At 39.6% G+C, this 27,217-nt stretch overlaps 3 protein-coding genes across 7 annotated transcripts in view; 2 read left to right on the plus strand and 1 right to left on the minus strand.

Moving 5' to 3' along the window:
• gria4a (glutamate receptor, ionotropic, AMPA 4a) overlaps positions 1–5,681 on the plus strand; it is a 107,066-nt gene extending 101,385 nt beyond the window's left edge. For 3 of the 5 annotated variants that reach the window (XM_056374045.1, XM_056374050.1, XM_056374046.1), the window contains one exon: positions 2,145–5,681. In XM_056374045.1, coding sequence (XP_056230020.1) covers positions 2,145–2,309 — 165 coding nt within the window. In that variant the 3' untranslated portion in view covers positions 2,310–5,681. The remainder of the gene's footprint in view (positions 1–2,144) is intronic. The other 2 variants (XM_056374047.1, XM_056374048.1) reach the window with 1 other exon arrangement.
• Positions 5,682–10,980: 5,299 nt separating this feature from the next.
• msantd4 (Myb/SANT-like DNA-binding domain containing 4 with coiled-coils) lies at positions 10,981–15,912 on the minus strand (the record flags this gene model as incomplete). Its single annotated transcript, XM_056374191.1, is given in 5 exon segments — positions 10,981–12,537; positions 12,540–13,212; positions 14,320–14,619; positions 14,756–14,851; positions 15,652–15,912. Coding segments are annotated over 5 exon segments (1,413 nt in total), but the record flags the coding sequence as incomplete, so codon positions are not given.
• Positions 15,913–17,971: 2,059 nt separating this feature from the next.
• On the plus strand, positions 17,972–26,155 carry aasdhppt (aminoadipate-semialdehyde dehydrogenase-phosphopantetheinyl transferase). The gene is made up of 7 exons (XM_056373157.1): positions 17,972–18,374; positions 18,469–18,582; positions 19,113–19,233; positions 20,181–20,302; positions 21,078–21,239; positions 25,156–25,224; positions 25,404–26,155. Exons 1-7 carry the CDS (start codon positions 18,204–18,206, stop codon positions 25,569–25,571), a joined length of 927 nt encoding a protein of 308 aa, XP_056229132.1. The 5' UTR covers positions 17,972–18,203; the 3' UTR covers positions 25,572–26,155.
• The last annotated feature ends 1,062 nt before the right edge of the window (positions 26,156–27,217 follow it).

Here is a 27,217-nt window from a genome sequence, read left to right on the forward strand (position 1 = left end):
AGAGAAATAAATGATGAATCAAACACTTCATATAGAATGGCTACTTAGTGAAGTTGTTGTAAAAACATGACACATGTTTATTGATGTAAAATTAACTGAAGCAATTAACTGAAGTGAGAGGAAACATTGGGCTTCATTTTGATGATCTGCTGAGCAAACCACTCAGAGGCATTATAAGGTCATATTTAATGACCACCCTAAGATAATTAGCAGGATCAATACAGAGGATGCAAAAGTAAAGACAGCTAAATGTGGTGCACTAAATATTGGCTATCTGTTCAAAGATAACAATACCGACTTTAAATGAGGTACAAAGTTAAGATAAACCAATATGAGAATGGAGCATTTTGGTCTATACTCATAAGCAATAACAGTGATCTTAATAGCATTCCCGTTCTGACTGCAGTGTGCTGTGAAACTCTCTGGACTGATGCCATATTTTTCTTACTTTAATCATCCAAGAGAGTTTCAAGTTGCAATAATACCATCCAAAAATATATTGGTTCCTTGAAAACTGTCTTAAATGTTCCTTTAAAGTAGTCAATTATATTTTTTCTCTTTAGTTTTTAATTGAGCTGTACATCAGAATGACAGCACACATTAAAACAGGAGGGGAGGAAACTTTTGTTGCAGTTCCTGGCAGCTTGTTTTACCAAACACAGTTGGCTGTTTGTAGATGCTGTTATATAAATTAAATTTTTTTACAAGACTATATACTGTATAAAGGCTATCAGTTTATATGCAGAAAATCAAAATGCTATGTTTCAGAAATCAAAAATGAAGCCATTTTCTTTCCTAGCATAATTGACAGATATTATTCTCTACGGATTACCAATGGTTTCTGTTTAAATCCCTTTGACTTTAGTTATAATAGAGACATTTTTACCAAGGCACAGCACATGGTCATCTACAGTATCTGAGAATAAAGTTTTCAGCTGTCACAGATATGAGGTTTTCATCCAACAGCAGAAACACAGAGTTTACTGATAAAAATCACAGAGTAGCCCTTCTGTGTGAAGTGTCACCCGACTCTGAGCAGTATAGTCAGTCACTCCCTCTCTATAAATCTGAAACCTTGAAAGAAAAATCACTCCTTCATTTTTTCCTTTTGTCTTTCCAAAGTCCTCACCTTCCAAATCCTATCCTTTCAAATCCTCACCTGGATCTGTCAGATTACTGAAACCCAGAACCCAGAAATGCATGGTCACCTATGAAATGCAGATGTCTACAACCTAAATCCTCTTGTCCACTTTGTATATGTTTGTTGATTGTTGCCTGCTTTTACATTTACTTTTGCCTTCATTAGAACTGTTCTAGTATTTGAACGGTGTGATAGCCTTAGTGAGATTTGAATGTTTATATGTTTTGGGGTGCATTCACACCACACACACGAGCATGCTGGCAGCCTGATTCACATCCTGCTGTAGTTTCATGCTATTCCACTAATCAACTGCTGGTGGCAGTAACGCGCTAAGAGACATAGTAATGCACCAACAGAGGCATGGAAGAAGACTTCTAGTGAGTAAACATGGATGTAAACAACTTAAAATGTAAAATATTATAAGGAAAAAATCTGTTATTTTATGAGGAAGAAAATGCACTCAACATGTTAAGACTTGGAGAATGTAAACTAAATTTTCGTTTGCAAGAAAACTCCACAAGGCACCTTTAAAATCTTTAATTTCACAATTTGACTGGTTTCCAATACGCAATTTACTTCTGAGTTCATGCTTTTGGGCTGCAGCTAATGATCTTAATGAATAATCAATTTGTTTTTAATGTTAGAAAATTGTAAAAAAAAAAAAAAAAAAAATACTAATGAGCATGGTAATATTTTCAACAACAGAAATAGACTGGAATGCAAAAAGAAGAACTTTCATGAAATTGTTTTACTACAAAGTATATGTGATTGCACCCTCAGACTTTTGTAACTGTTATCGTACTCGTGGGTATAGTGTGTGTACAGGCACATGCATGTATAAGCGTTTTTAGTGCATGTGTTCGTATAGAAATGTCAGTGTCTTTACACAAGTGGTTGCATTTGCTGTACAGTCTCTGTGTCTATGAGATGATTTTTTTTCCAAACAAGCTCTCTGCCATCTCCACCCTCTCCTCTGTCCTCCTCTCCATCTTTCCTCGTATAGCTGTCGTTTTCTGAAGCCATGCGAAACAAGGCCCGTCTGTCCATCACAGGAAGTGTGGGGGAGAATGGCCGCGTCTTGACGCCAGACTGCCCCAAAGCCGTGCATGCTGGCCACGCCTCCCTCCGACACCCCGGCCTTGCAGTGGTCTCCTCTGGACTGCCCTGAAAACCAAAAACACCTGCCGTGCCTTAATGACACAATATACAGACTTCGGAAAGGACACACACACACACACACACACACGTGCATACATACAGTTACACATACCATATCACACATAACACACACACACACTCATAAAGTTACAGAAACTCAAATACAATACTCAGACACAGAGACACAGAACACACATTTTTACACACTTGAATACACAAACACACACTTCGCATCATCATCTCACTTTCTTGTTGCCATTGACTTATTTTACAAGAGACAAGTGAAATACAACTGTGGAGTGAACAGCGGAGAAAAAAAAACAAAAACAAAGGACAACTATGACTATCACACTTGCCTGCAGCATTTTTTTTTTATTATTTTTTTTTTTTTTTTGGGAAGATACCATCCTGATATCTACAAGCCGACAGGAAAGCCAGCACAGACTTACATGAAATGAAATATGAGCTGTGAACATGACCACAAAACTGATCATGATGATGATTGTGATAAAGATGATGATCACAGCTGCCGGTAAAAAAAAAAAAAAGAAAAAAAGAAAAGAAAAGACAACCAAACAACTCTGTTCCTGCTCTGTCTTCATTGGACAATGTTGGCCAAAAAGCCACACCCCTTGACAACGCCTTACTAAGACTACATTGTTTTCATCACCATCATCATCATGGTCATCATCATCTTATCTTGCCTGCAAAGACTGAGTGCCAGGTGTTATCACCCTTAGAAGACCAGAAAACTGTAAGCTTGAACGTTCGGACTGTGCAAACCCACTTCTTTGCCATGGACTGTTCAAACTGAATGAAAATGCTTTCTTACTACGCATATAGAATGATTTCTCGCCCCAAACCAGCGAGATAATCAGCCGATATAGAACAGAAGTAACCTCGAAACACATTTGTGTGGCTGATCTCGGCCACAGAATTCACAGGGGTTTGTAAAAGAAAAAAATAAACAGTAGTAATTAATGAAGTTCGTCATCAACAGCATCATCGTGACAGTAGAAATGCTAAATAGTGAAGATTACTTTTTTGCCAAGTGGCAAAGGCGAGGTTTAAGCTGTATATTCAATGGTGGAAAGAAAAAAATAAAACACATGGGCAGATCTAAAATGGCTACCTAACAAAGTGCTTCTCAGCAGGAGCACTGGGCCCTTACAGAAGTTTGAATGATGGAGGAAATGGGAACAAATATGGTGTTTATAACAAGTAGGAATAAAACCCTTTCAACTGTGGAAAGAAATTCAGCCTCCATGTCCCCTTGAAAAATTGATCCAAATAGCCACACAATGGAAAAAGCGAATCAAAGTAAATTTTTCTTTGCACTATTTCCCACAGTGGAGCTTCCCGACTGGTAAACAATTTGTTTCAAGGTCCGTGATAACACTGAAAATTACTGGTCTATTCTGTGTGCACCTCATTTGACTTAAATTATATAGACCTACAGGTAAAATTTTCAATTTCTCAGAAAGTATAGACTCTAATGGGCAGTTTGGTTGTCATTTGAGATCCTCAGTCTTCTCCAGTGGCCGGGGAAAGGTACTATATCAGAAAGCTTGCTTTTTAAAACTGTTGTAAATAACTGCGTAGCAAAACAGAACTCACCTGTCTTTTTTAATCATCTTAGATAACAATTCATTGCAATAATGAATATAAAAGAAAATGCCACTACTTGTAATTAAGATAAAATCTTTTTTTATAAATCTACATATTATATATAATACAAATAAATATATATCTATAGAGAGCTATAGAGAACATTGATCACTGATTGTCAGAGGCCATGGCATACATTCTGTTATATGGCTGTTTTTTGATAACTTGAGAATATTAATATGCCACAGTCTTTGTGTGTCCTACTCAACACTGAATGTCCATCTGGTACTTGCACGGACACACATGTAGAAATGCACGCACACACATTGCTGCATACACAGGGTCAGCTCTGAGTGATCACTCCAGCACCATGAGAGGTTCGGATAATTTTGTTTTTGCCTGTCTGTCTGTTTCACCATTTGTTATTCACTGCTTTTCATTGTCTACCAGTGTTATTACCCCACAGTCTCTCCGTTGGTGGGCTGCAAAGCCCCCTGAAAAAGCGTGTAGATGCCAGTATTCAAACACTGAAGCCGATACAATGAGAGCAGATTTTGACAGGCCTCAAGAGAAGATGGGCCACTGTGATTACTGTACCGTAGGGAAACAATGCTGTCTGACATTTCAAGAGTGTAGCATTTGTGTTGCATTTCATACCACCTCAGTGCTTTTTGTTGTTTGTCTTCTCACCAAATGTGAGTCAGCAACAGATTGAAAATCCAGAGTTCAGACTGAAGGGGTTTGTACTTTTTGAGGACATGATTGAATCCATCGCGCTAGGCGAGAGCAAGCAAACCTACACAATATTAAAAATCTGTTATATACTATATGGCAGACTTTTTGGGCACATCTGTTTACTGCCAGATGGGGATAAGAGAATATACATAATACTTGCATAGGGACTGTGTCATTATACAGTATGTGGGACTGAAATATTGTGTTTTCTGCCCTGCTCACCTCTGCTTTTCTTCCTTGTACACCTTTTTAAATATTCAGCTGTTTTTCCTGTGCCCTTCCTCACCTCTCAAATCTTCCCTCTCTTGTTTTGTCTTTCCCTCTGCCTCTGCTTTCATGTCCCCTCCTCTCCCACTGACAGACAGAAAACTCTGTACAAAGTGCATCTCAGCAATGGCAAATGACTACATTTTCTGCCCTGATACACAGCAAAATAATGGGCTGAGATGAATCAAGAATCCGAGACACCAGTTGACAATCTGAGTTTCTTCTGGCGCCTTGTTCAGAACTTTGCATAATTTTTGCATTGTGACCTTTTAACATTTCACAAAAAAAAATCATTCTCTCGAAAAACACCCACTTCTCTGTTAAATTCACACACATACTTCATCATGCATCTGATGTATTCAAGTCAGACTCAACAGACAGAAGCATAAATGGAAAATAATATCATAAAACAATGAGAATCTCAAATAGAATATTAAAACAACTTTCTTAATGTCTGACACAAACAAGGGGATCAGTGCAGCAGTACTGCAGCAGTACTGCAGCAATCCAGCATGTAGGAAATAGTGGGTTTCTATAATGGATACATTTGTGAAAGACAGTTAACACTGATCTAGCTCTCACCAGACCAGATACACCAGGCAATTAAACTGTACATGACACTGTTGTGTTTATTTCGTTGCCACCTCCAGCACATAAGATTTTGTGCGTAGACAGCAAAAAGCTGGCTGCTGGCTTTAACACTCTGTTTCTTTCTTCCTTTATTCCTTTCTTTCCATTTGGTTTCTTTTTCTAGTAAAACATCAATGCTGAACCTGCCTTCTCTGTGTGGTTATTTATCCATTTTTACAGCCAAATAATAGGAGGTTATTGGGGAGTTTTACACCAGATTGGATTGATGTTTTCTTTGATTTATGATTACAATCCTGTTTGTATATCAGAATATTGTGTGAAATGCACCAGTAATGCAACGCTTTTTTGGCAGCACACATAAGTTAAATACCGTAAGAAGGTGTGTTACTTAGTTACTTAGAAAAGCAGAAAGTGTACAAGGGTTTGGTATCTCAGACTTGTTACTATATGCTAACTTGGATGCCAACTAAAGCAGAGAGCTGTGGGGTTACTGTTAATGGCCTCAATGGTCACAATTGAGTAATATTTTTATATTGAAATTGTCTGATTGCTTAAATTACTGTACATCGGTTAATGAAACACTCAACATTTAACTCCCAAATACAAGATACAGCAACACCCTGCAGATTGAGGTTAAGAATTTAAGAGTAGCTTCTCTTCAAGAACACCTGGAAACCATCACATCATCAGTGGCAGTTTGTTAGTATCACTGTAGACTATAGAACCAGTTACATCACACAGCACAGTTTAATGCCAGAATTTCTTATCTTAAAACTTTTTAAACATAATGAAGACTGAGTGTCTACAGTCATGCTAGCTGGTCTGTGAGGCTGTCCAGATGATGCTAATGGGATTTGGTAATAAACTCTACTACTGAACAAATAAAAGCTTTGACATGAGACCTGAGACCTAGACACAAAAGTTAGAGTATCAGCAAAGTGATATCCAAAGGTGGACATGAATGTGTGTAGCACAGTCCCATCCAATTGTTGTTGAGACATTTCATTCAGAAACACAAATGTCAACCTCGTGGTGGTGCTAGAGGGAAAGTCAGGGGCTCACTAGGATTCTTCCTCTGGGGACCAATCTTTCTTTCCAATAGATGTTGAGATATTTAGCTGGGACCAAAGTGGTGGACAAGTGACTGACTTTCCGAGAGCTACCTCGCTAACATGGCTAAAAATGACATTTGTTGAAATTCAGTAAGCAGTCATGAGCCTAGTTGAACATTTTTATTATTTTTGTACCCATCAGGGTCTTGAAAATTACAACACAGGTGCAACGGAGGATTTAACAGGAGATCACATTCAGACCACAGCCAGAATTTGAATCAATTACCCAGTGGCTTTGATATGTCTTGAAGGACAGCTGGCTTTTTGAGCCATACCTGAGTTTTTTTTATCTGCAGTTCTGTGTTTGTGAGCAGTTTCTTCTGTTGTAGACCAGCAGCTACAGGGTTAATAGCTCCCCGCTGCGATTTTGTCATTTGGGCCTCTTTTTTCAATCCATGGAGACCTAACACTCCTAATGCAGAGCCATCAGTGACAAGCATTTCCCATTATTTCCCATCTCACTCACACTCCCAGACACACACACTCACACACACTTACATACCATGCTGGGTTATTACTGACAAGTATTTCCCATTTACCCGAAGATGAAGCAAAATAACAATTTTGAGGCAGTTTTGCCACCCTTTTAACCTTGCACCTTCACATGCAAATGCACACACACACACATACACCTTCAATCTGCCTCCTCTATCGCCACTGGAGAGTGAAAACAGCCTTTTCACCTTTTTACTTTTATTGGCTCATTTCATCTCCTCTTTTTCAGTCTCTATCTTCGTCTCTCTCTCTCTCTCTTAGCTCTGCATTATGCCCCATTCTTTTCAGCTCCCCTCCTCATTTCCCCTCTGTTCTTACTCTCTATTCCCCTCCTCATTCTCTTTATCCTCCCTCCTCCTGTCATACTCCATCTTTCCATTTTTGCATCATTCTCTCTTGGGAATCCATCTCAAACCATGATTTCTCATCCACTGCTCGTTTTCCATCATGACCACCTCCGCTGCTCTCTTTTTCTTTGAGGCATCTCAAATAAGAAATTAAATTAAAGCTACAAGCAGCATTGAACAGGCCCTGGCACTGTTGCGCATGTTTGGTGGGCTGGCAAGAGGTCATTTGACACAGTTGTGTTTTTGTGCAAGTATCGGGCACCACGCTGATGAGTGTGTGGTGGCGGAGATTATGTATTGCATGTTTTGTATCACTTCCTGTGTCCACTATGTGACACTAAAGAACATGCAGCAAATATGCATTATGTTCACCCCTTGCCCCTCCAATGCTAAAAGTAGTTAGGGGGGCGCCATAGAGCCGATATGCCACACCCATGCCCAATTGCAATATCAAACGAACTACTTAGTAGATGTAACATGGCTGCAATGTTTCATGGGTTTTTGCACATCCTAAAGATCACAAATGTCTTTGAATAATGAAAATTGAAACATGAAATTCAAAATGGCTGACTTATCCTAACTTTATATACAGTCTATGATCCTAAAACGGCCCTGTGTGTTTGGGGACGCAATGGAGCCTTAAGCTCCTGAAATATGCATTTTTCCAAAAGAATAATAATAATCTCTACAAAAACAATAGGTTCCTTGCACCTTCAGTGCCAGGGATCTGGCACCCCTTGGTGCTCGAGCCCTAATTCCAAAACCCTCATGCAAGCAGCTCATCCCTAATGCTGTTTTATTGTGCTGCTGGTGGTGCTGTGGTCTGTTTATTTCAAGACTGCTGCTCAAGTGTGGTTCCTGTGTACAGTACATACTTATATACAGTGCATATACAGATCTATAGTCATTCAGATGCACCATGAGATGACAAGAAACAAACATTCAAAGCTGTGTTTCTACAGGGTTGAATTGATAAGAATATCATTTTCTGACTGACTAAAGAATAAATCATTTTCGTAGCCATCTGAAAAGTGTGACTAAATATTTTCATTTTAGATTTAAGAGTGAATCAAATGGAACTGATTACAAGTGATGAAAAGCCAGGATTGGTATCTGGATGATTATCATAGATCTTTTCATGCACTGTGAAAAATATATATTTGCTGCTTTTCCACCAAGTATTCCTTCATCCTGTGATTAAGATATTTGACAGTATATGTCACATATTGTGTACATTCACAGTCAGATTGACCGCTGACCCTCAGGATCAGGTTACATACAAGTGCATGTCACATACTCTTTACTGCAGATCTCAAAAGAAATTATAGAGACAGAAATACTTCAGCAATGCCTTTATAAATGCATACTGAGTTCACTTCTTGAAGCTGGGTGCAAAAAGCAGCATATCCCCAGAGTGCTTTTTAAAACTACTGACAGCCTCTTTAATGCAGTGCCCAATGGCTCCAACAATATCACTTTCTCTCCTAAATGTGATGAGTTTGCTGAATATTTCAAAGACAAGATAACAACATTTAGATCATATTTAATCAGAAAGCCTTAATAGCTCTTGCTCATCCACTCTGTGTCTGAATATAGAGCTGACATGGCCTCTTCTTAGAGTGGCATAACTGAACTCATACCTTCATGCTCTTTGATCCTTTTAAAAACAGTTTTGTATTGTATAGCATGTTTCACATTGCCACATCCAGACATCAAACTTAAATAATCTTAATTAAATAGTGATTCGTCCACCCCAGTGAGGGTTAATATGGGTTCAAATAGGAGTTAAAGCATTAATACACTGTTGCCCATAAAGTTTGAATAATTTTGTTTTCAGACACAATCCTCTGTTTATTCCTATTTAAATGCATCAGTAATCACTTTGGAAGAGTATGACTACTAAAGTTTTGAGAAGATATACACTTTATCTGTCAAGAATAAATCACATTGTCACAATCATTTCATGGAAAGAGGTAAAAAATATTTTATTTCAACTTTATGAGCAACAGTGTATTTTAACCTAAATCAGTGCCTCCCTAAAATATTTTCAATAAAAACTGAACATCATGGAGGTAGGATTTATTACAGGAGTTGTATTAGTCTGCATCAGTTTAAGCTAGATGTACCTAAAAATGGCAATTGAGTGTATTTATAGTGCTATGCAGATGACACACAGCTATACAGTATGTGTCACCTAATGATGTAATCCTCGTCACTAATTACTTATGATGATGATGATGTCTTACATCTGAACAGGAGCACAGCAGAATGTTGAAATGTTGCCAGTGAGAAAGAAAATGCAGACCTTTACTACCAGCAGGCTAAACTAAACTAAACAGCAATAAAATTATTGGTCAAGTAAAATTCTGCAGCAAGTCTACTCAGAAATACCTGTAAGGTCCATCCACTGGATCCTCAAATTTCAAAATACCAGGGTTTACTGAATATCAGACATGTTTTTAAGGTGTTAGGGGCAAAGATGGGCAAAGACCTGTGAAGCTGTACCACCAGTGAGGTGTGTGACCAATTGGCCGGCAGCTTGTAGTTTTTATTGTCATCAATTGTGGAACAATCTGCTAGATGACCTGAGGCATCTCAGTCTGTGGACAATGTTTCAGCCCAGAATGTTCCTTTTCTTCATTTTAACTTTAGCTGGTTTGACTTTCCAAATTCAAAACTGTGTACCACAAAGAAAATATTATACCATTTTATTCTCCACCTCTGTCCAGAGTTGCCATGTCTCAGACACACACATATAATCTGTGCAGCAGTCAGTCAAGTCTCTGCATGCCTCTAGTGCTGCTGAGGTACTCTTCTAATAACAATATGGTAGATTTCCTTGCCAGGTCTAAATCCAGATAGAGCTAAAGAAGGACCTTTTATATATATGTAGCTTTCATCTCACAGGCAGACAGCAAAATAATCCTTAGACGGAAAAATAAACTAGTCTTTGTGATTCGATCTGCGTGCTTTGAGCCCCCTGTTTGTTTAGGAGCTCAGGTGATTCTAGAGTTTAAAAGAAGTCTCACTTACGGATTTAGATGTGTCTTTGTCATCCCCAACAAAACAGCTTTAGTGTCTCTGTTCGGTTAAGAGTCTGTGGCTCCAGTTTTGCAGTTTTTACACAAAACATATTGTCCATGCATTCATGCCATTGGGACATACTGTATAGTACAGTAAGACATTTTAAAACTGAAATGTAAAAAAAGAAAGCACAAGTGTCACCAGGTTACATCAGTTTTACTGAAATCCTCAATAGTTGACTCTTTAAGGAAACGGGGTTTGTGCAGTGCATCAGTGTTAAGCTCTCAAAGTGATTTTTAATGCTTGTCTCTTTCTCCTCTCATTTGCCTGCACTGATCTGGGAACCCCCGATAGGCTTCCTTAGGAGCATCAACACAGCAGAGACAAAAAAAACAATTGTCTTCTTATTCTCTTTTGCCATTATTCTTTAAAGGCAATACAAAGAACATAAAGACATGAGAGAGACCACAGAGGCTGGTCGTCAAAAGCAGTACTTCAGGGCTTGGACGTGTAATGCAGATTTTATTCACCTCTGATCACTACAAAATTTGTCTGGAAGTCACATTTTCTGTACTCAACAAAGATTCCTTACAAACTTAGTGACATAGAGCCACAGGGACTGTAAGAAATGATAAAAAAGACATATAAATACATGTACATGCATATCACAGATAGAGAAAAGAAAATAATAAAATAAGTCTGCTGGTCAGGTCATAAATTCTTTAAAGAGACAAACTGGTATTTACTCAGGATGTAAAAAGAATAATTGTTTGTTACAACATAACCAAAAGGTATTGTATTATGGAGAAAGAGTGGTGTAGTTTCCAGTAGCCAGTAACACTTTACAGTATGTTTATAGCACAACAGAACTTAAGTTGAACAAGTTAAGTATAAGTTGAAAACATAACTTTAAAGCAATACTTAAATTTTCCATCATGCAAACCAAACATCCAGTGTCTGCTCACCACAGATCTTCTTTTCCAAGTCCACAAATCTTTATGTCAAAAGCATCAATAGGCCTTTTTCACAGAAGACATTTTCACATATGTCACAGTGGGTAAAGCACAGGTGTAAACAATAGAAATGATTAGCTGCTTCAGTTTGAGGGTCCTCACTGTCACACTGTCGTGGCTTAGTGGGGCAATTGAATAGAACAGAGCCACTGTCAATGTTATTGTTAAACACACTTGTCACACACGCTTTTCCTGCTACAAACATTCCTGCTGTGAAAAATAACAAATGTGAAATATCAGTTTAAAGCCGGCAGGCGAATGCACAAAGTCACAACTATTTCCATGTAAACAATATTTTAACACAAGCACTTGACAGCAAAACATAAACAGCATAGAAAATCTCTCTGTACAAGTAACAGTTGTGTGCTTTTGTTTTTTTTCAATGTTGGAAGCTACATTATAGAGGCGAGCACCCATGCAGTAGATTAACTGGCACAGATTTGATGCATAAATGCAGGGTTAAGACATCACGATCCCATTCTGTCATATATACGAATACAAAACATTTATACATATATCTCGGCATTTAATGTTCTATACTGCACAATGTGTGCATTAGTGTATTTGCATGGGGCACTGAACATCTGCAAACAAACGTATGTTATATGTTCCGCTAATAACCAGCTGTGTGTGCCAAACAACTCCAACATATTTATTATCATGGCGTCTTTTCTGTCCTGTCAACCCATTTCATGAAGACATTATAAGGCACTGCTTTATCGTGATGGTCATAAATATGCCAGCCCTCCATGTCTGTCTTCTCCTTGGCCAAATTCTAATCAGTAATGGTCGTTTAAATGGCTCACACCTTCTTTAAGGATATGTGGGTGTATGAAATTAGGGTTAATTAGGAAGCAGTCTCAGATGCAAATGCTGTGTTCTTTTCAGCATTAAAAGAAAAACTCAGAAGCTGGTGAAAATCTAATTTATTTGTCACTTTCACCCTCCACTTTCTCTCTGTAATCAGTGGCTCTGATGATCTTTGTGCAGCTGCATTCTCTCTTTCTCCACCTGGAGGCGTTCTCTCTCAATCTGCAGTCTGCCGCCTCAAATTTGAAGAACTGCAGTCTCTCCTTCTCCAGCTGCAGTCTCTCTTTCTCCAGTTTTAACCTCTCTGTCTCCAGATCCACCACCGACATCCATCCTTTACCTTCCTTCTCTCTCTCCCTCTGTCCATCATGAGTACAGGATAAAGAAGGCGTGGAGGACGAGGGCGGGCCTTGTTGCGGTGGCAGGTTAAAAGAGGAGTCTATGTGCTCTGATTGGCTGAGGAACAAAAGTCTCAGCCTCTCCCTCTCCACCTGCAACCTCTCTCTTTCCAGCTGCAGTCGTTCCCTCTCCACCTCCATCTGATGAAGTCGCTCCTTCTCCACCACCAGCCGCTCTTTCTCCACCGCCAGGCGTTCGGTTTCCACAGCTAGGCGTTGTTTTTCCAGCTCCAGTCGCTGTTTCTCAACAGCGACCAGAAACCCTGCGCCCATGTTTTCATGATTGTTGAGTCCACTCAGAGCATGAGGCGCCATTCCCATCAGGCCGGCAGCCAGCGGCAGGTCTCGGTTGGTGGTGGAGCTCGGAGTCTTGGAAGAGCCGAGAGTGCCCAAGTCACTGTGGGAGTAAACATCGCCAACATGCCCGTCGCCACGGGACTCAATGTCGCTGAGGAGGGAGGGAATATCATCTTCATCTATTTCTCCATCTCCTACATCACCATCACCATCCAGCTGGAGGGAGAGAGTGACATCATAAAAGGGACACTTGCGATTTTACATACAGAATGTAGTTCAGTTTACTCATCATGCAAGTACTGTTACTCAGCTTGTGAGAACAGCTGTGTAATGTCACTCTGGAGAGACTTTTTCAAATGTCTAAATGTCTAATGAAGGATGAAGGAAGATGTGATCAACATGCATTATGGGAAATGTAGGCTTGACCTATACAAAAGACTAGGCATCAGAATATGCAGACTTCTCCAGCTTCGATATATTGTTTATCTATGATGCACAGAATGTTGTACAGTTTTTATACTGACGTCAGATTTATTTTGTGTGTTAGCATATTACCATTTTTGAGTCACTTTAAGGTAGTATTTTGTATGTCAGGGGTTCGTCTCCTAAATGATTTACACCCCAAAGCAATGAGACTCCAACTGATACTTTCATGTGCTATACGTTTACCATGTTGTGGTCTGACACACAAAACCACCTCTAACACTACTGCAGATTGTCTGGCTGATGATACTGAGACTGAAGATTTGTTTAAGTAACAATTAGTAATAAAAGGACTTACAGCCAAGGAGGTCAGACATTTTCAAGATAACTGTTAAGAGATCTTTGTGCAATCACAAAAAAAGTTACATTTCGATGTCGAGTTTAAACTAAATCCTCATTAATTAATACCTCTTTCATTTAATTCGATCTCCACCTTGTGAACCTACATGAGCCAAATCAAAAGACTGGATTAACAAGAGCCACTTGAGCTACAAAATGTGTCACATAATCACAGTGATATATTAAACCTAACTACCTCTGCTGGTGAGGACATTCATTAAGCTAATTAACACATTAGCAAATGCTTACATTTCAATACAGACTACTTGTCCCCTCATAACAGGAGTGGCTTTAACACGAGCTCTGTATCAAAAAGCATTAAAGTGTCTGAGAGAATCACTTCGTCCTCATGTCCATGAAAATTTATTCAATAGAATTTGATGGGTTTAATCAGAATATGTAACCTATAAAGGGAATCTGTGGGGTAAGGACAAAGGTTCTGTCTTCTATTGTTATTGTACACACACAGGCACTACTGGATGATGCGTTTCTGTCTCTTACTCTGTATTCACTGACGTGGTCCTCCATCTTCATGTCTGGCGGTGCCATCAAGGCATGACCGCTTGGCTCACCGAGAGCCGCCAGCTCCGGCCAGTCGCAGTGACAGTCCTTTGGGAGGCCTGAGAGGTCGAGCAGCTGGTCGCACCCAGACCCCAGAGAAGCTGCCTCATGCTCAGGGGAGGACTGATCGTACTCCGTCTTTGGGGCCAGAGACGAGGGTGAGGAGAAGGAGAGAGAGAACTCAGCCTGAAGCTGCTTCCTCTTCATCAGTGCACGCCAGTCCAGGTAACGTCGCTTCACCTGTAAAAGAGAAGTTCAGGAACCAGCGTTAATTTAGAAATTAAAGAGGGTGAGCTTTTTATTTTTCTGAAGGAACTCCAAGAAATAAAGACTGGAAGATGATAAAAGTGTGATTTCAACACAGAAATAAACACACTTCAGCAGCAGTTCGTAACTCGCCCTCCCCCAGTGAGTTGACACCTCGTGCCACTTCTTCCCATGCCTGTCTCTTCAGCTCATTAACAGCTGTGTTCTGTTAAGACACAAAGAAGAGAAGAAGAACAAGAACAAACAATTACATTGTTTTATTCTAGCAAAGAGCTTTAATGGCTGTGGAGTGTGGTGATACATAATTTAAAAATCAATCAGTAGTTAGATTTTTTTTCATAAATGCAAAATATAAACATTTTTGACAAGTATCCCTTAAATGTAAAGTTTTTTTTTTAAGAAGAACTGTGACCAAAGTTTGTGTATGCAAAACATTTTTCAGGTGGAAAATAAATCATCAGTGCTCTCTGGTGGTCGATGGAGATAATGAGACACTGCTTCTAAATGATTTTAAACATATCTTGGCATTTCTGTACTGCAGTTTCATGTAACTTATTGGCCTACATAAATGTTGGTGCCAGTGTATCTACTAACATCGGCCAATATATTGACCTGGGGGATAGATCAGTCTAGTTTTTTACTTGTAGTTGTGACTTGCTTTTTAGATTAGCATGTTAGTAAACTGTGTCAAAACCCCCTTAAACGAATTTGTGCTATTCTGTATATATTATAAATCTGAAAAAAACATGAGTGCAGCTTTTTTGGCGACAATGAGTGAGTACACTCATTGAGACTTACATGGCAAAAACTGGTATAAAAACTTAAGTTGCACATTTAACTTTGTGGTTTCAAAGAGGTACAGAAAGGCAGAAAGTTGCTAATTAGACAGGACAGGAGAATTAGCTAATTGGTCTGTGCCGCTGTTCTTGCTGCTGCTGATGTGCTTAGCTTGGCACACGCTTCAGACGACAGAGATCACAGAGAATGATCAGAGAAAAGCTACACCTGCTGTCTGGAGAACAACACATCCCTCCTCTTGTGGATCTCCCTGATGAGAGTCTGTGTTTCTCTCACGCTGTAGTTGCTCTTCCTTTTCCTCTTCAGATGTTTCACCTGCAGGAAATCCAGCTTGGCAGCAAAGAGGGTAAAGAAAGGCAGAGAGAATAACAGAGGGACAAAGAGGTAACTAGGAAAAAACGGGCAAGAAAGACAAGGGGGAGAGGGAGGTGTAAGTATGAAAGGAGGAATAGAAAAATAAAGGGGGAGTTATCAGAATAGAGAGGGACAACAGAAACAAGGCTACAGAGAGAGGCAGGTCAAAGGTCAGAGTAAAGAGGTGACAGCCCTCAGATGGAGAGAAGTGTGGACATCTGTTGTAAAGGTTAGTCCATATGTAGCAGTATAGCTTCCCATCAAAAACACAACAGTTTTCATTGGGGAGGAATTTTGCTGTGGCTCCAGCAGTCCTTGTGATGTTTCCCACTTGGGAGACTGATCCCAGCTGTTATACTACAGGCTGTGTAACGACATCTGAGACTTGGAGTTATGAAAATATCCAGTGGATAGAAGTGTGGGTAGCTGCAGAGGTCACGCCAGGTGTGCTGGAGGAGTAAATCGTCAAAAGCCCTCTTTTTTCCCAGATTCAGTGGAGGGTTCACTCCCTGCCTTGATGAGGCCCTGATGTGATGTAGGTGAGGCCAGAGAGAATTGTTCTAACAAGATTTGCTGGATTCTCCAACTGTATTTTCTGGACTGGATCGCTGCCAGGCTGCCAGGAGTTTACATGGGTAGAGAAGCATCACAGGCTGAAATGGCTCAGCAGTCTTCCTGCAGATAAAACAGAGTAGTTAATGTTGAGAATCAGAACATTAAAAACCTTTGATGTGAAAAAAGGGAGAAATCACAGATGAATGATATCCTCTTCCAGGCCAAACATACATGCAACAGCTGTATGTGACCGAAGAAGCAGCCAAATTACAACATAGAGAAACAGACTGCAAATAAATAAATAAAGTGAATAAAGCACATAACATGTAGTTTAAGTGTAATACGTTACTGTCACCTTTTTTTGCATGGAAATGCTGACATGTGGTGCCTTAAGGTTAAGATTAAGGTGGAAAGGTGGAAACTCATTTTATGGTAGATCACTGGAAAGATGCTCTTTGTATGGGTGGCAGTGTGGGAATTATTTTTGTGATTCATTCATTCATTCATTCATTCATTCAATCATTCATTTTTGAGTCATTAATGATCCCTCATTAACTAAAATATAAAACAATCGCCAATTAACAGTCAATAAACAGAAATGCAGATTTTTTTAGGTTGAATGAAAAAATGGTGAATTTGCAGATGCTGACTTGTCAGCAAAGAAATTCTGCTGATGTACCAATTTTTTCTGCAGCACTTTAACCAGCAACGTGGCTCTTACCTCTCCTGTTTAGCTACTACAGCCAAACACTCAACAATCTAATACATATATTTTTATAAATTATACTAAAAATATTAAATTTACATAAAAACATACATTTCATGAATATTTTACTTGTACGTTCACTGTTAGCCTATATGCAAACAAAATACCTATATATGCTATATGTGCTTCTAGGTTATGCCCTCGTGTGTCTTCTAAATATTTCTAATTAAAATAACGTTTTTTTTTTCGAGGGATATAAGGAGATTCTTATTTTTCTAACCAGACGAACACAATACATTTTCATCATCACGATCAGAAAAGTATTGTTCTTTTATGCATTGTCTGTCCTCCTATCACCTCCAGTGAAGCGTTATTTGTGATATATCGTGAAAACAACTCACCTTGAGCATACAGATATACCGCAAGCAAAACAACATCGGAGAAATGCAATTTTCATGCTGCTTTCATGGACACCTCGGAAAACTTATAATACGATTTTCAATTTGTGCAGAAGATTCAGATGCTAGTCGGAAAGTCAGTTGAAATAGCCCTGCAATAGAAGAATTTCAGTTTTTGTTTTTATTGTTTTTATTTACACGCAGCACATCGCTACCTTTGCCATTCAATTACAGTGGAAAGGGGGTACCCACTTATTCAGAGTTGTACGCGATGTGATATATTTCAGGTAACCTGGGTGACATACGAAACTTTAACCGTTTTCACACAACCTAAGACATTTCCCTCTCAAGTGTAACATCTCAACCACGCGAACACTGCAGTACAATCAAGCCATTTTTCTCACTAATTCAACGCGACTTGTTTGTATTTAAAATATTCCTGGCAGCATTTGAAGGTGTCGTTAGTTGATCGCTCCTATTGGTCAATCCTCCACCGCGCCCACTTATGACGACATTGACTCTCGCCGGGACTCACTGCTGTCTCAGCCAAACTGTTTGTAAGTTGGGTCTGTTTAGAGTAGTTTTATGAACAGTCCTCATGTCACTGCTCACCAGTGAAACCCGGAATGTCTCAGATTGAACATTTCCTGAGTGTTGTTGCCAGTCAAACCCCTACATGCTAACGCGTGATGCTAACGTTAGCTCACTAAGAGTGTGTGAGCAGCCTAAAGTAAAGTCGAATCCAGATGAGAGGGTGGGACAGAGGTGAGGAGATGGGGTCTGTCCGGTGGGCTTTTCGCTGTGGGTCGTGGACACCGAGCAGGTGCGACTGGCTGTTCGCTGCCCGCTGCATTCAGAGAGAAGAGAAAGACAGGATCGGGCAGTTTGTGTTTGCCAAGGATGCGAAATCAGCCATGGTGAGTCTGACTGTAAAACTTTCTGTCAGCTTCCCCTCTCACATCATATCAAGATACCCGTCTGTAACCCTCGGTGTGTATGTTATCTCGTCAGGCTGGCAGGTTGTTGCTCAGGAGGTTTGTCTGTGAGAGGATGGGGGTCCCATGGACAGAGATCAGACTGGAGCGATCTCCCAGAGGGAAACCTTACCTGGCAGCACCGCTGATGGTTAGTTGGTCTTCTACAAATACTGCAGTGCAAGATGGGAGACACACTTGGATGTAAATCATATTTGCACACTCTAACACTTTACTTTAAGTCCCCCCCAGTAATAAGCAGTATATTAACATTTGGTTTTAACACACTATGATGTAGTTGTAAGCAGATGTAAGTGTTTATTAGTGTGTCCTGTGGGCACCCATAAGAGGAGTCCGTTAATAAATGATAATTTAATAAAAAATACTTGTAATAATATAAATTATGTCCTCATCGCAGAAGTTATAATTGTTTCATTTTTTTCCACGAACAAGCAATACCCCACCACCCTAGCCTAAGTGCAACCTCGACACTGGTCATTCTAAGCTCAAGACATAAATAAACACTACAGCCTGAACAGTTTTGTTTGACTTACTTTTCTCTATTTCAGTCTAGAACTTAACATAGAAGCCACCAAGTAGTTCCCTGATACTCATGTTTATTTTCCTATAATTGAGTATATTTATTATTGCAATATCTCCCCTCTCATTGTCTGCACCCAGGACAGTTCAGATTCTGATGCTGCCTGGAGTTTCAACCTCTCTCACCAGGGGGACTATGCTGTGCTCGCTGCAGAGCAGGGGGTGCAAGTGGGAGTGGATCTCATGAAAACCACCATGCCAGGTAAATGCTGAGGTTAACATTTAAAGCAACACTAATAATATCAGTTAATATTTGCAGACGTGCTGAGATCTATGTATATATCACTGGGTATTAAATCATAAAAATAGAGCTTTTATAGTTTTCCAATTTTTCAAACTGGATACAGATAATTCTTACAGAAACCAGTATAGTCCATGAGTAAAATTACATCCTCCTTAGAGCTGAATGAACATGCTCACACATGACAGAGCAACCTGAAGTGGCCATACATTATAAATTTGTTGTATTTTTTTCTTCAGGCAGAAAACAAGCCCCCTCATCCCAGGAGATTAGATGTCACTTGCTGAAATATTATCTGGGAGAAAGGGCAAAGGAATGAAGTGAGCAGCTATAGTCAAGTAGTGAGTCAGATGAGACTAGCTTTGAGAGTAAGGTCAGCTGTGGGAAGAAAATGGAGAAAACGGAGTAAGAGATGGCTTTGAGAGGACTACAGTCTGAACAGTTTTGGCATTAAGCATGGGAAATAGTTTGACTTAGGGACAAAAAAGCACACACACATGTTATTACACACACACAAACACACACACACACACACACACACACACACACACACACACACACAGAAAACAACAAATATAAGGCAGAGATGGCTTTGTTTGTGTATTTTCCAACTCAACCACAAGGAGTCAGTGTTGTCTTGTGGGTGTGAAAGCTGTGTGCCAAGGCTTGTGTGTACAAATGTGTGTGTGTGGGTGTGTGTGGACTACATGCTTGTGATTCCACAGGAATCTCAAAAGCTTTGTGTTTGAAATAATCTTAAGAAACTCTTTTTCATTTGACACCTTCCTCCATCTTCCTCTTTCCTCACATTGCTTTTCCTTCATCTCCCTCCTCTCCTTCCCTTCTGTCTCCATCTTCCTCTCTCTTTCCTTCCTCTTCCCTGTCTTTTTTGCCCTCCCTCCCTCCAGGTAGCAGTTCTGTGCCGGAGTTTTTCCGCATCATGACTCGTCAGTTTACAGCGTACGAGTGGAGCGTCATCCAATCAGCCGGCTCAGAGCACCAGCAGCTTGCCGCGTTCTACCGCCACTGGGTAACCATAGCAATCATACTACCCTGTCGTCACATTGCATTGCTGCTGGGTCCTGCAGGCGGTGTTTTTTTTTTTGTATATGTGTGTATGTGTGTGTGTGAGAATGAAACATAGGGAGAAAATAACGTTGCCAATATCCTTTGAGATACAATTTCCTTTATGTCTGTCTTTTCTTCACATTGGGACACATTGTGCATTTCATCTTCACAGACACACACAATCCTTTCTTTCTTTTCCCTTTTTTCCTTTTTAACATTAATCTAATTTTCTTTCCTTTCTACACGCACACACACACACACACACACAGATGGACAGCAACAGCAATGGTGGTGCTAAGTAAAGATGTTGTGAGATTGAGAGGGTGGCACAGAGACGTCAAACTCTGATATCATCACCACACTGTTGACTAATGACAGAGCTCGACGGTTGCCATAGCGATTAGCCTTGTAATACTGTTATTGTGGCTCATTGGCTGCCAAGCAGGGTTGGATTTGGCTGGACACACACACACACACACACACACACACACATACACACACACAAACAAAGTTCCTCTTTTGTATACACACTCTGTTGTACATGTGTGCATAGATTCCCATCTGTTGTGGTTTAAAATTTTTGTGCTACCGAGCCAAAATACAAGACACACACACATAAAGAAGAACACACAGACTATCCTTCTCAGCTGTCAGACATATAAACATAATTTTTTTCTTTATGTGCCTGTGATGATTTCCTGCATGCCACTGAAATTGTTTGCTCCCTTTCCACCAAGGCCCTGAAGGAGAGCTTCATCAAAGCCATTGGCACAGGTCTGGGCTTCAACCTACAGAGGGTAGAGTTTCACCTGCCTTCTGAACCACTCACACAGGGCCCGGTGCTGCGCCAGACCAAGATGCATCTAGATGAGGAAGAAGAAGAGGACTGGATATTTGAAGTGAGTATGTTTGATGGCAAGTGCGATGAGTACAAGAGGAAAAAAAAAAAAAAAAAACTACCATCAACATTCCTTAAAAGCTTGACTTAGTCTTTCTTGTGCATGTTCTGTCAAATTACAAATTAAAAACAGACTGAAGATGGATGCAATGGTTTAGCCACTACATTTCAAAAAAGCGTGGGCTTGCACACATCCCAAAGTGAAACAGCAACATGTCTGTGTTGGAAGCAGACTACAATGATTTCGGCTGCTGATCAGTTGCCAGATTTAAAAGGCATTTTGCCAAACTTTTTTATTTTCTGTTTTCCACTAGTGTCATAGCTTGTTTAAGATGCAGTGGGCTTAGATATTTCATTTGGATTCTGTGTTCATTTCTCATTAGTGTCCAGAATGGGTTCTTTTCTCAACTTTTAAGCCTACATGGACAAGAAGTCCTTTAAGTGCTTAGACGAATGGAAATCTGAACATCTAGTTTTTTGAGGCAACTCCATCTCTATTGTAAAATCATGTGATACATTCCAGAACTCTTAATACAGTTATTGACTGGTGATTGTTTATTTTTTTATTTTATTAGGGAGATTCGTGTCATTTTTAGAAGAGTAGCATGTATTGCAGCAGTTGGAGGAAGCCTTTAGGAAACCAAAGAGCTTAAAAGCAGTGGTGCTGGAGGGTGCTGTGGGGTCCTCTGTGCTCCGCCTCCCATTGGCTGCCCCCTGGAAGGTATTTGCAAAGTGAGTCACAGGTGGTCCTGTAGAGAAACCCACACAAGGTGGATAGGGGGGCTCTCAAGTGGCCCTCCAGCCCTCCATGACAAGAGATCAGAGGAGTGCAGCTTTCTGTCAGAGCAGAAGAATCATCATTCCTCTCCCCTTCTATTTCCCATTTCATCTCCTCTTTTTTCATTCCTCTTGTCTTCTCTCATCACCTTCATTCCCCCTCCTCTCCACTTTCCCTTTGATGACCTCTGCAATATGTCCTTCTCTTATATATCTCAGGAACGCCTTGAGCGAATGTCTTAAAATTGACCACAATTGTGGACTCAAGGATAGGCTGATTAGATTTTGGTGGTCAAATGTCAAAGGTCACAAACACTCACAGCTCTCAAACAGCTCACAAAACACATTTTTGGCCATAATTCAAGATTTCATACACTAATTATGACAGAATTTCACACAAAGGTCTAACAGGAGTGATGACATTTTATATCCAAAAGGTCAAAGGTCACCTTTCACTGTGACATCATAATCTTTTCTGGCCATTATTCAACACTGTAATTCAAGGGCAGAAGAGTAGATTGTGACCATATTTCCTGTAACTTGACTGGTGGGTGGAGGCATACAACCGTGAGATGGTAATTGTAGTTCCTCTCTATTCCTCCTCCCCTCCACCCCTCACTCCTGTCCTCCATGCCCAGTGGCAGAGGGATTAGGAAGTGACTGCTAAAAGGTTACCACTGGTTTGAAAAGGTTTCCTCTCCTCTTCTCTCCTCTCCTCTCTACTCCTCTCCTCTCCTTTCCTCTCCTCTCCTCTCCTCTGTCGAGGTCATGGTGGTCTAATGCTGTTTTTGTGTCTGTGTTTTCACACTAGGGAATAACAGCTCACTTGTATCGATCGCAGGTAGCTGGTAATGCATTTGTCCTGTTTTTAACTATAGACTGTAGGGCAAAAGTGAATTAACAGCAACATACTGTACAGTATGTAGGATTTGTAAAGGGTACAAAGGATGAAGAGATGCAGGTTGTTGCAAGAATAAATGAAGCAAAGAGGAAAAGTAGTTATTATTATTATTTTAATAATTTATTTTATAAAACTGAAAAAGTCCCCCTACACTTTTGTATTTATTTAGTGTTATAATTCAACAGTTCCATGTTTAGAAGAGCCACAAAGATTCGGGTGACACACTGACAAAATGCACATATGGCCAGCTTAGAAAGTGACCAAAAGAAAAATAAGGGCAAAATTACCAAATAGAGCTGGAAGCTAGAGTTAGTCAATTAATGAATTAGTCAAAGAGCAGAATATTAATTTGCAACAAGTGTAATGATCAAATAATTGTTTGAGTCACATTTTAAGGATTGATGATGGTGGACTAGCATTTCGTGCTCTATTGTGTTTTCTGTCATTGTAAATGAAATCGTGCATACCTTCAGGTTTTGGACAAAGCAAGACGTTATGGCTCTGGAAGTTCATGGTTTGCATTATTTCTTATTTTCTCACAGTTTTCTGTGTTAGTTGCAGCCTTAATGCCTGTACTCATCCTAAATATAAATCTTACTTTATCACACATAAAAGGTTAACGTCAACAACATTCACATAACAACCACACACTGAGCAACATTCAAAGAATTCAATGAATGCATATAATTTCTTATCAGCCATGGAATACCCTCCCACTGTCCACAGTTTAACAAAGTGTGCAAGTCTGCTTAAAAGATTGAAATTAATGCCTCCAGAATGCGCCAACTGTACTCAGCAATGATTTAACCAGACAAATACACAGGTGAGTTTAGTGGTAACACTGAATACTATACAAAAACATGAAGGCTATAATAAATTATAACATCACAAACCAGGAAGTCACGCACTTGAATAAAATAAAATGTCATATTTTAGTAAAGTGTAATGACAAAAAAACATGCACACCTGACTACACTCGGTGTAACAGCTCTTCTCTGTGTATTTCCTCAACAACAGCAACACATCAATATTTGTGATCAGCGACTGATTGCAGTCACCTAAAGAGGTCAAATGAACTCAAAGCGAATCGATTTCTCGGATTGGTCTCATATACACATAGACGCACTCAGAGCTGTGTTACCAGAGAGATGAGCAGCAGTGCTGTTGACCTCACATCCTCTTCCTCACTGTGTGCTGATTGGCTGGATCAGAGTGCAGCTATAAGACTTATTACTTCCTGCTGACCTCTGGTGGTGTCACCCCTGCAGGCTTTTAGAGACAGATGCTGAGGGAAGTTATAAACAGGACACTCATACATTCAAAACAGAATGTAAAGACACCAGTGCTCTCCTCTTTATTATCAGCAAAGTGACAAAAAAGACAAAAAAATAAATACAGTTCTTGGTGGTGATGTCTCTCCCTGCCATGTTCTCTGCCATTTTGTAACTAACTCCCCACTACACACACACACACATACACACAATGACCACCTGTTACTGACCAAGTGTATTTTGCCAGTATCAAAGGCAAAATACACAATTTTAATAAAAGAACCATCACACCATTGGTATATGCAGTACATGTTACAGAGTGGACACCATCCCAAACCAATGGGTGTGGGCATGCTGATAAATGTATGTGTTCTTTAAAATGTGAATATAAGATGCAAATGCAACCATAGCATGTTTTATGCTAAAGGAAGGAGGCCAACAAAGGGGAAGCATCTGCATCGATTCACTTCACACTTCATACATTTCACAAAACTGGATATGAATCTGCTTTTGCCACATGTATTAATCATATGTACTGTAGAATGGATTTATTTCTACAACCTCTATGGTGACATTTTTCAGTGAATACATATGCAGCTGATGTTTCTTGGTATCACAGGCACCGTTTCGTCTAGAGAGCAATGTGTTGCATGTAAATGCAGGGGTTATCCGACTGCACCTTCACTCTTCTTCACGTCTTCTTAGAAATCATGCAGACAGATACTACATGTAGATATTCACATGCATATATTCAATGTATTCAAGAGATTATGCATGAGTGGACGCATGCTAGGTTAATGTATGAATGAACGTCTGATAAGGATGTAGGAGTATGCAGTTTTTGTCATCGTGTGTATTTTTGTGCTGAATTTGAATTAGCTTAAAGGTGATTTTTTTTAATTTAGTATGATATGCCAGCTATACACCGTATTTGCATGTGCTGATGTGTGTGTGTATGTGATGTGCAGGAGAGCTTGCTGGATGTTGACCATCATGTTGCTGTAGCACTCGGACCAGCGGACAAAGCAGATTCTGCAGTAAGGATACATAACATTTATAAGTTTTAACATTTGACAGTTGCTTGTATTCAGAATAACTTTTTGAGGAGTATAGGCTAAAGGTTTAATGGTAAAAATTAATCATTAGTAGCAATACTATTAGACCTTATAGTCTCTTTCTATAATTAAACCCTCTCTTCTTCTATCCCCCCCGTCAGCCTCATCCGTCATCTCTTCCTCCTCCCACCACATTTACCCTGCTGTCATTCAGCGACCTCATCGCCTCAGCCTTACCTCTGACAGAGGAAGACCCCGCCTACTGGGATAGCTTCAAGATGAAGGCTGAAGCTCCACAGAGACAGAGAGAGACACACCCATCCAAATAACCACCTGTCTCACACTGACACATACCTGCTGTACATACAGACACGTGCCCCTTTCAGAAGTGCCAAAGAAGAAACACATGTACACTGACACTGATGCTGCTTTCTCATTCAACTCAAGTCCACTCCAGTCCTGTCAAGTTTATTTATAAAGCCAAAAATCACAGGTTTGTGTGAGAGGACTTCAGAATCTATACAGCATCTGACACCCTCTATCTTTAGATCCTCAGTTCAGATAATACAAAACCTTTACACATTTGATACACACACACAAAAGAATTTCATTTTCACACAATTTCACAACTTCCTCTTGCCATGTGTTGAGTTTGTGTTTACAGTATGATGAAACTGTCTTTGACAAATAAAACACATGTAGATTATGTAATTTTATGTAATAACTGATCCTTGTACACCCCAACAGCTCTTGAATTGTTCATTGGTTGAAAAACATCTGTAATACAGAGTATGTGTATATAATGTACAATCTTATTTCACATATAAATAGAATGTGAAAAATAACTTGTAGTCAAATTTCTGTGTGGTCATAGATGCAAGGTTTCAATAAAAAGTGTAAAAATGGGAACATCTGACAGAGTTTCTTCTTTTCTTGCAATTATTGAGTTCAGATAAAACATCTGATAACTGCTGCACACTTGGTTGTAAATTTTTTATCTTTTCACTTCTGCTGTCATTCTCCTCTGTGTCCTTTCATTCTTCCTCTCTTACAGGTGCATGTGCATATAGCTGGACAAATAATTCAATATTATTTATCAGCATTCAGTGGTATTTCAGATCATGATCACATTGTGTTATCCTACAAAATTCTGCCGTTGAGTGATATCATTGATATATTGATTTCAAGCAAAAAAAATATTACTTATAAAAAATTTTTAATGAAAGCTTTTGTTTTACACATTTGAAGTTATTTTATAATGTGAAGCACAACAGTGGAGCACATTTCATTTTAACTTCAATTTCATTATTTTACATTTGACGTTAATTTGCCTTATAATGACCTATATTAATATCCAAAATATTTTTTTTTGTAATATTCATATATAGATTTTAGCCATAATGTGCAACCCCATATGTGCTTGTATGTGATGTGAATGTGAGTGAGTGTGAGAGAGAGATGGTTGTGTCTGCTTCTGTTTTTCTCTTCTATAGCCAAATGTCTTTCACCCTCGCTTCTGTTTTTAACCTCAGTCTTATCTCGCATTCATTTTCTCCTTTCTTGCTTGCTCTGTGTTATCACTGCCATTTTGTATCTTTCTTTCCTTTTCTCCATCTCTATCTCATCTCTCCATCTGGTAGCGTATCTATTTTAGTCGAGGACATTTAGTTGACCATCACGTTCTCTCCCTCTCTCTCTCCCTCTCTTTTTCTTTGCAGTTCATTTCTCCTCCATCTTCTCTCTCTCTTTCTCTCTTTCTCTGGAGGTCTGCTCGTAGATGCACTGCCAGTCTACAGGTTCCTTTCTGCATCACATTAATTTAATCACAACCTATAATCATAAGCTTTCTCATCTGCACACATACAATGTAATGACTGGCTATCCTAGGAAGTCAAATAATATGCATGCGCCATGTTTTTGACATTACACACTCCCGCTTCCCTCCCTCTTAGGTGAACGGATACATAAACACATG

Source organism: Seriola aureovittata, chromosome 4, assembly GCF_021018895.1.
Source record: "Seriola aureovittata isolate HTS-2021-v1 ecotype China chromosome 4, ASM2101889v1, whole genome shotgun sequence".
Classification (NCBI taxonomy): Eukaryota; Metazoa; Chordata; class Actinopteri; order Carangiformes; family Carangidae; genus Seriola; species Seriola aureovittata.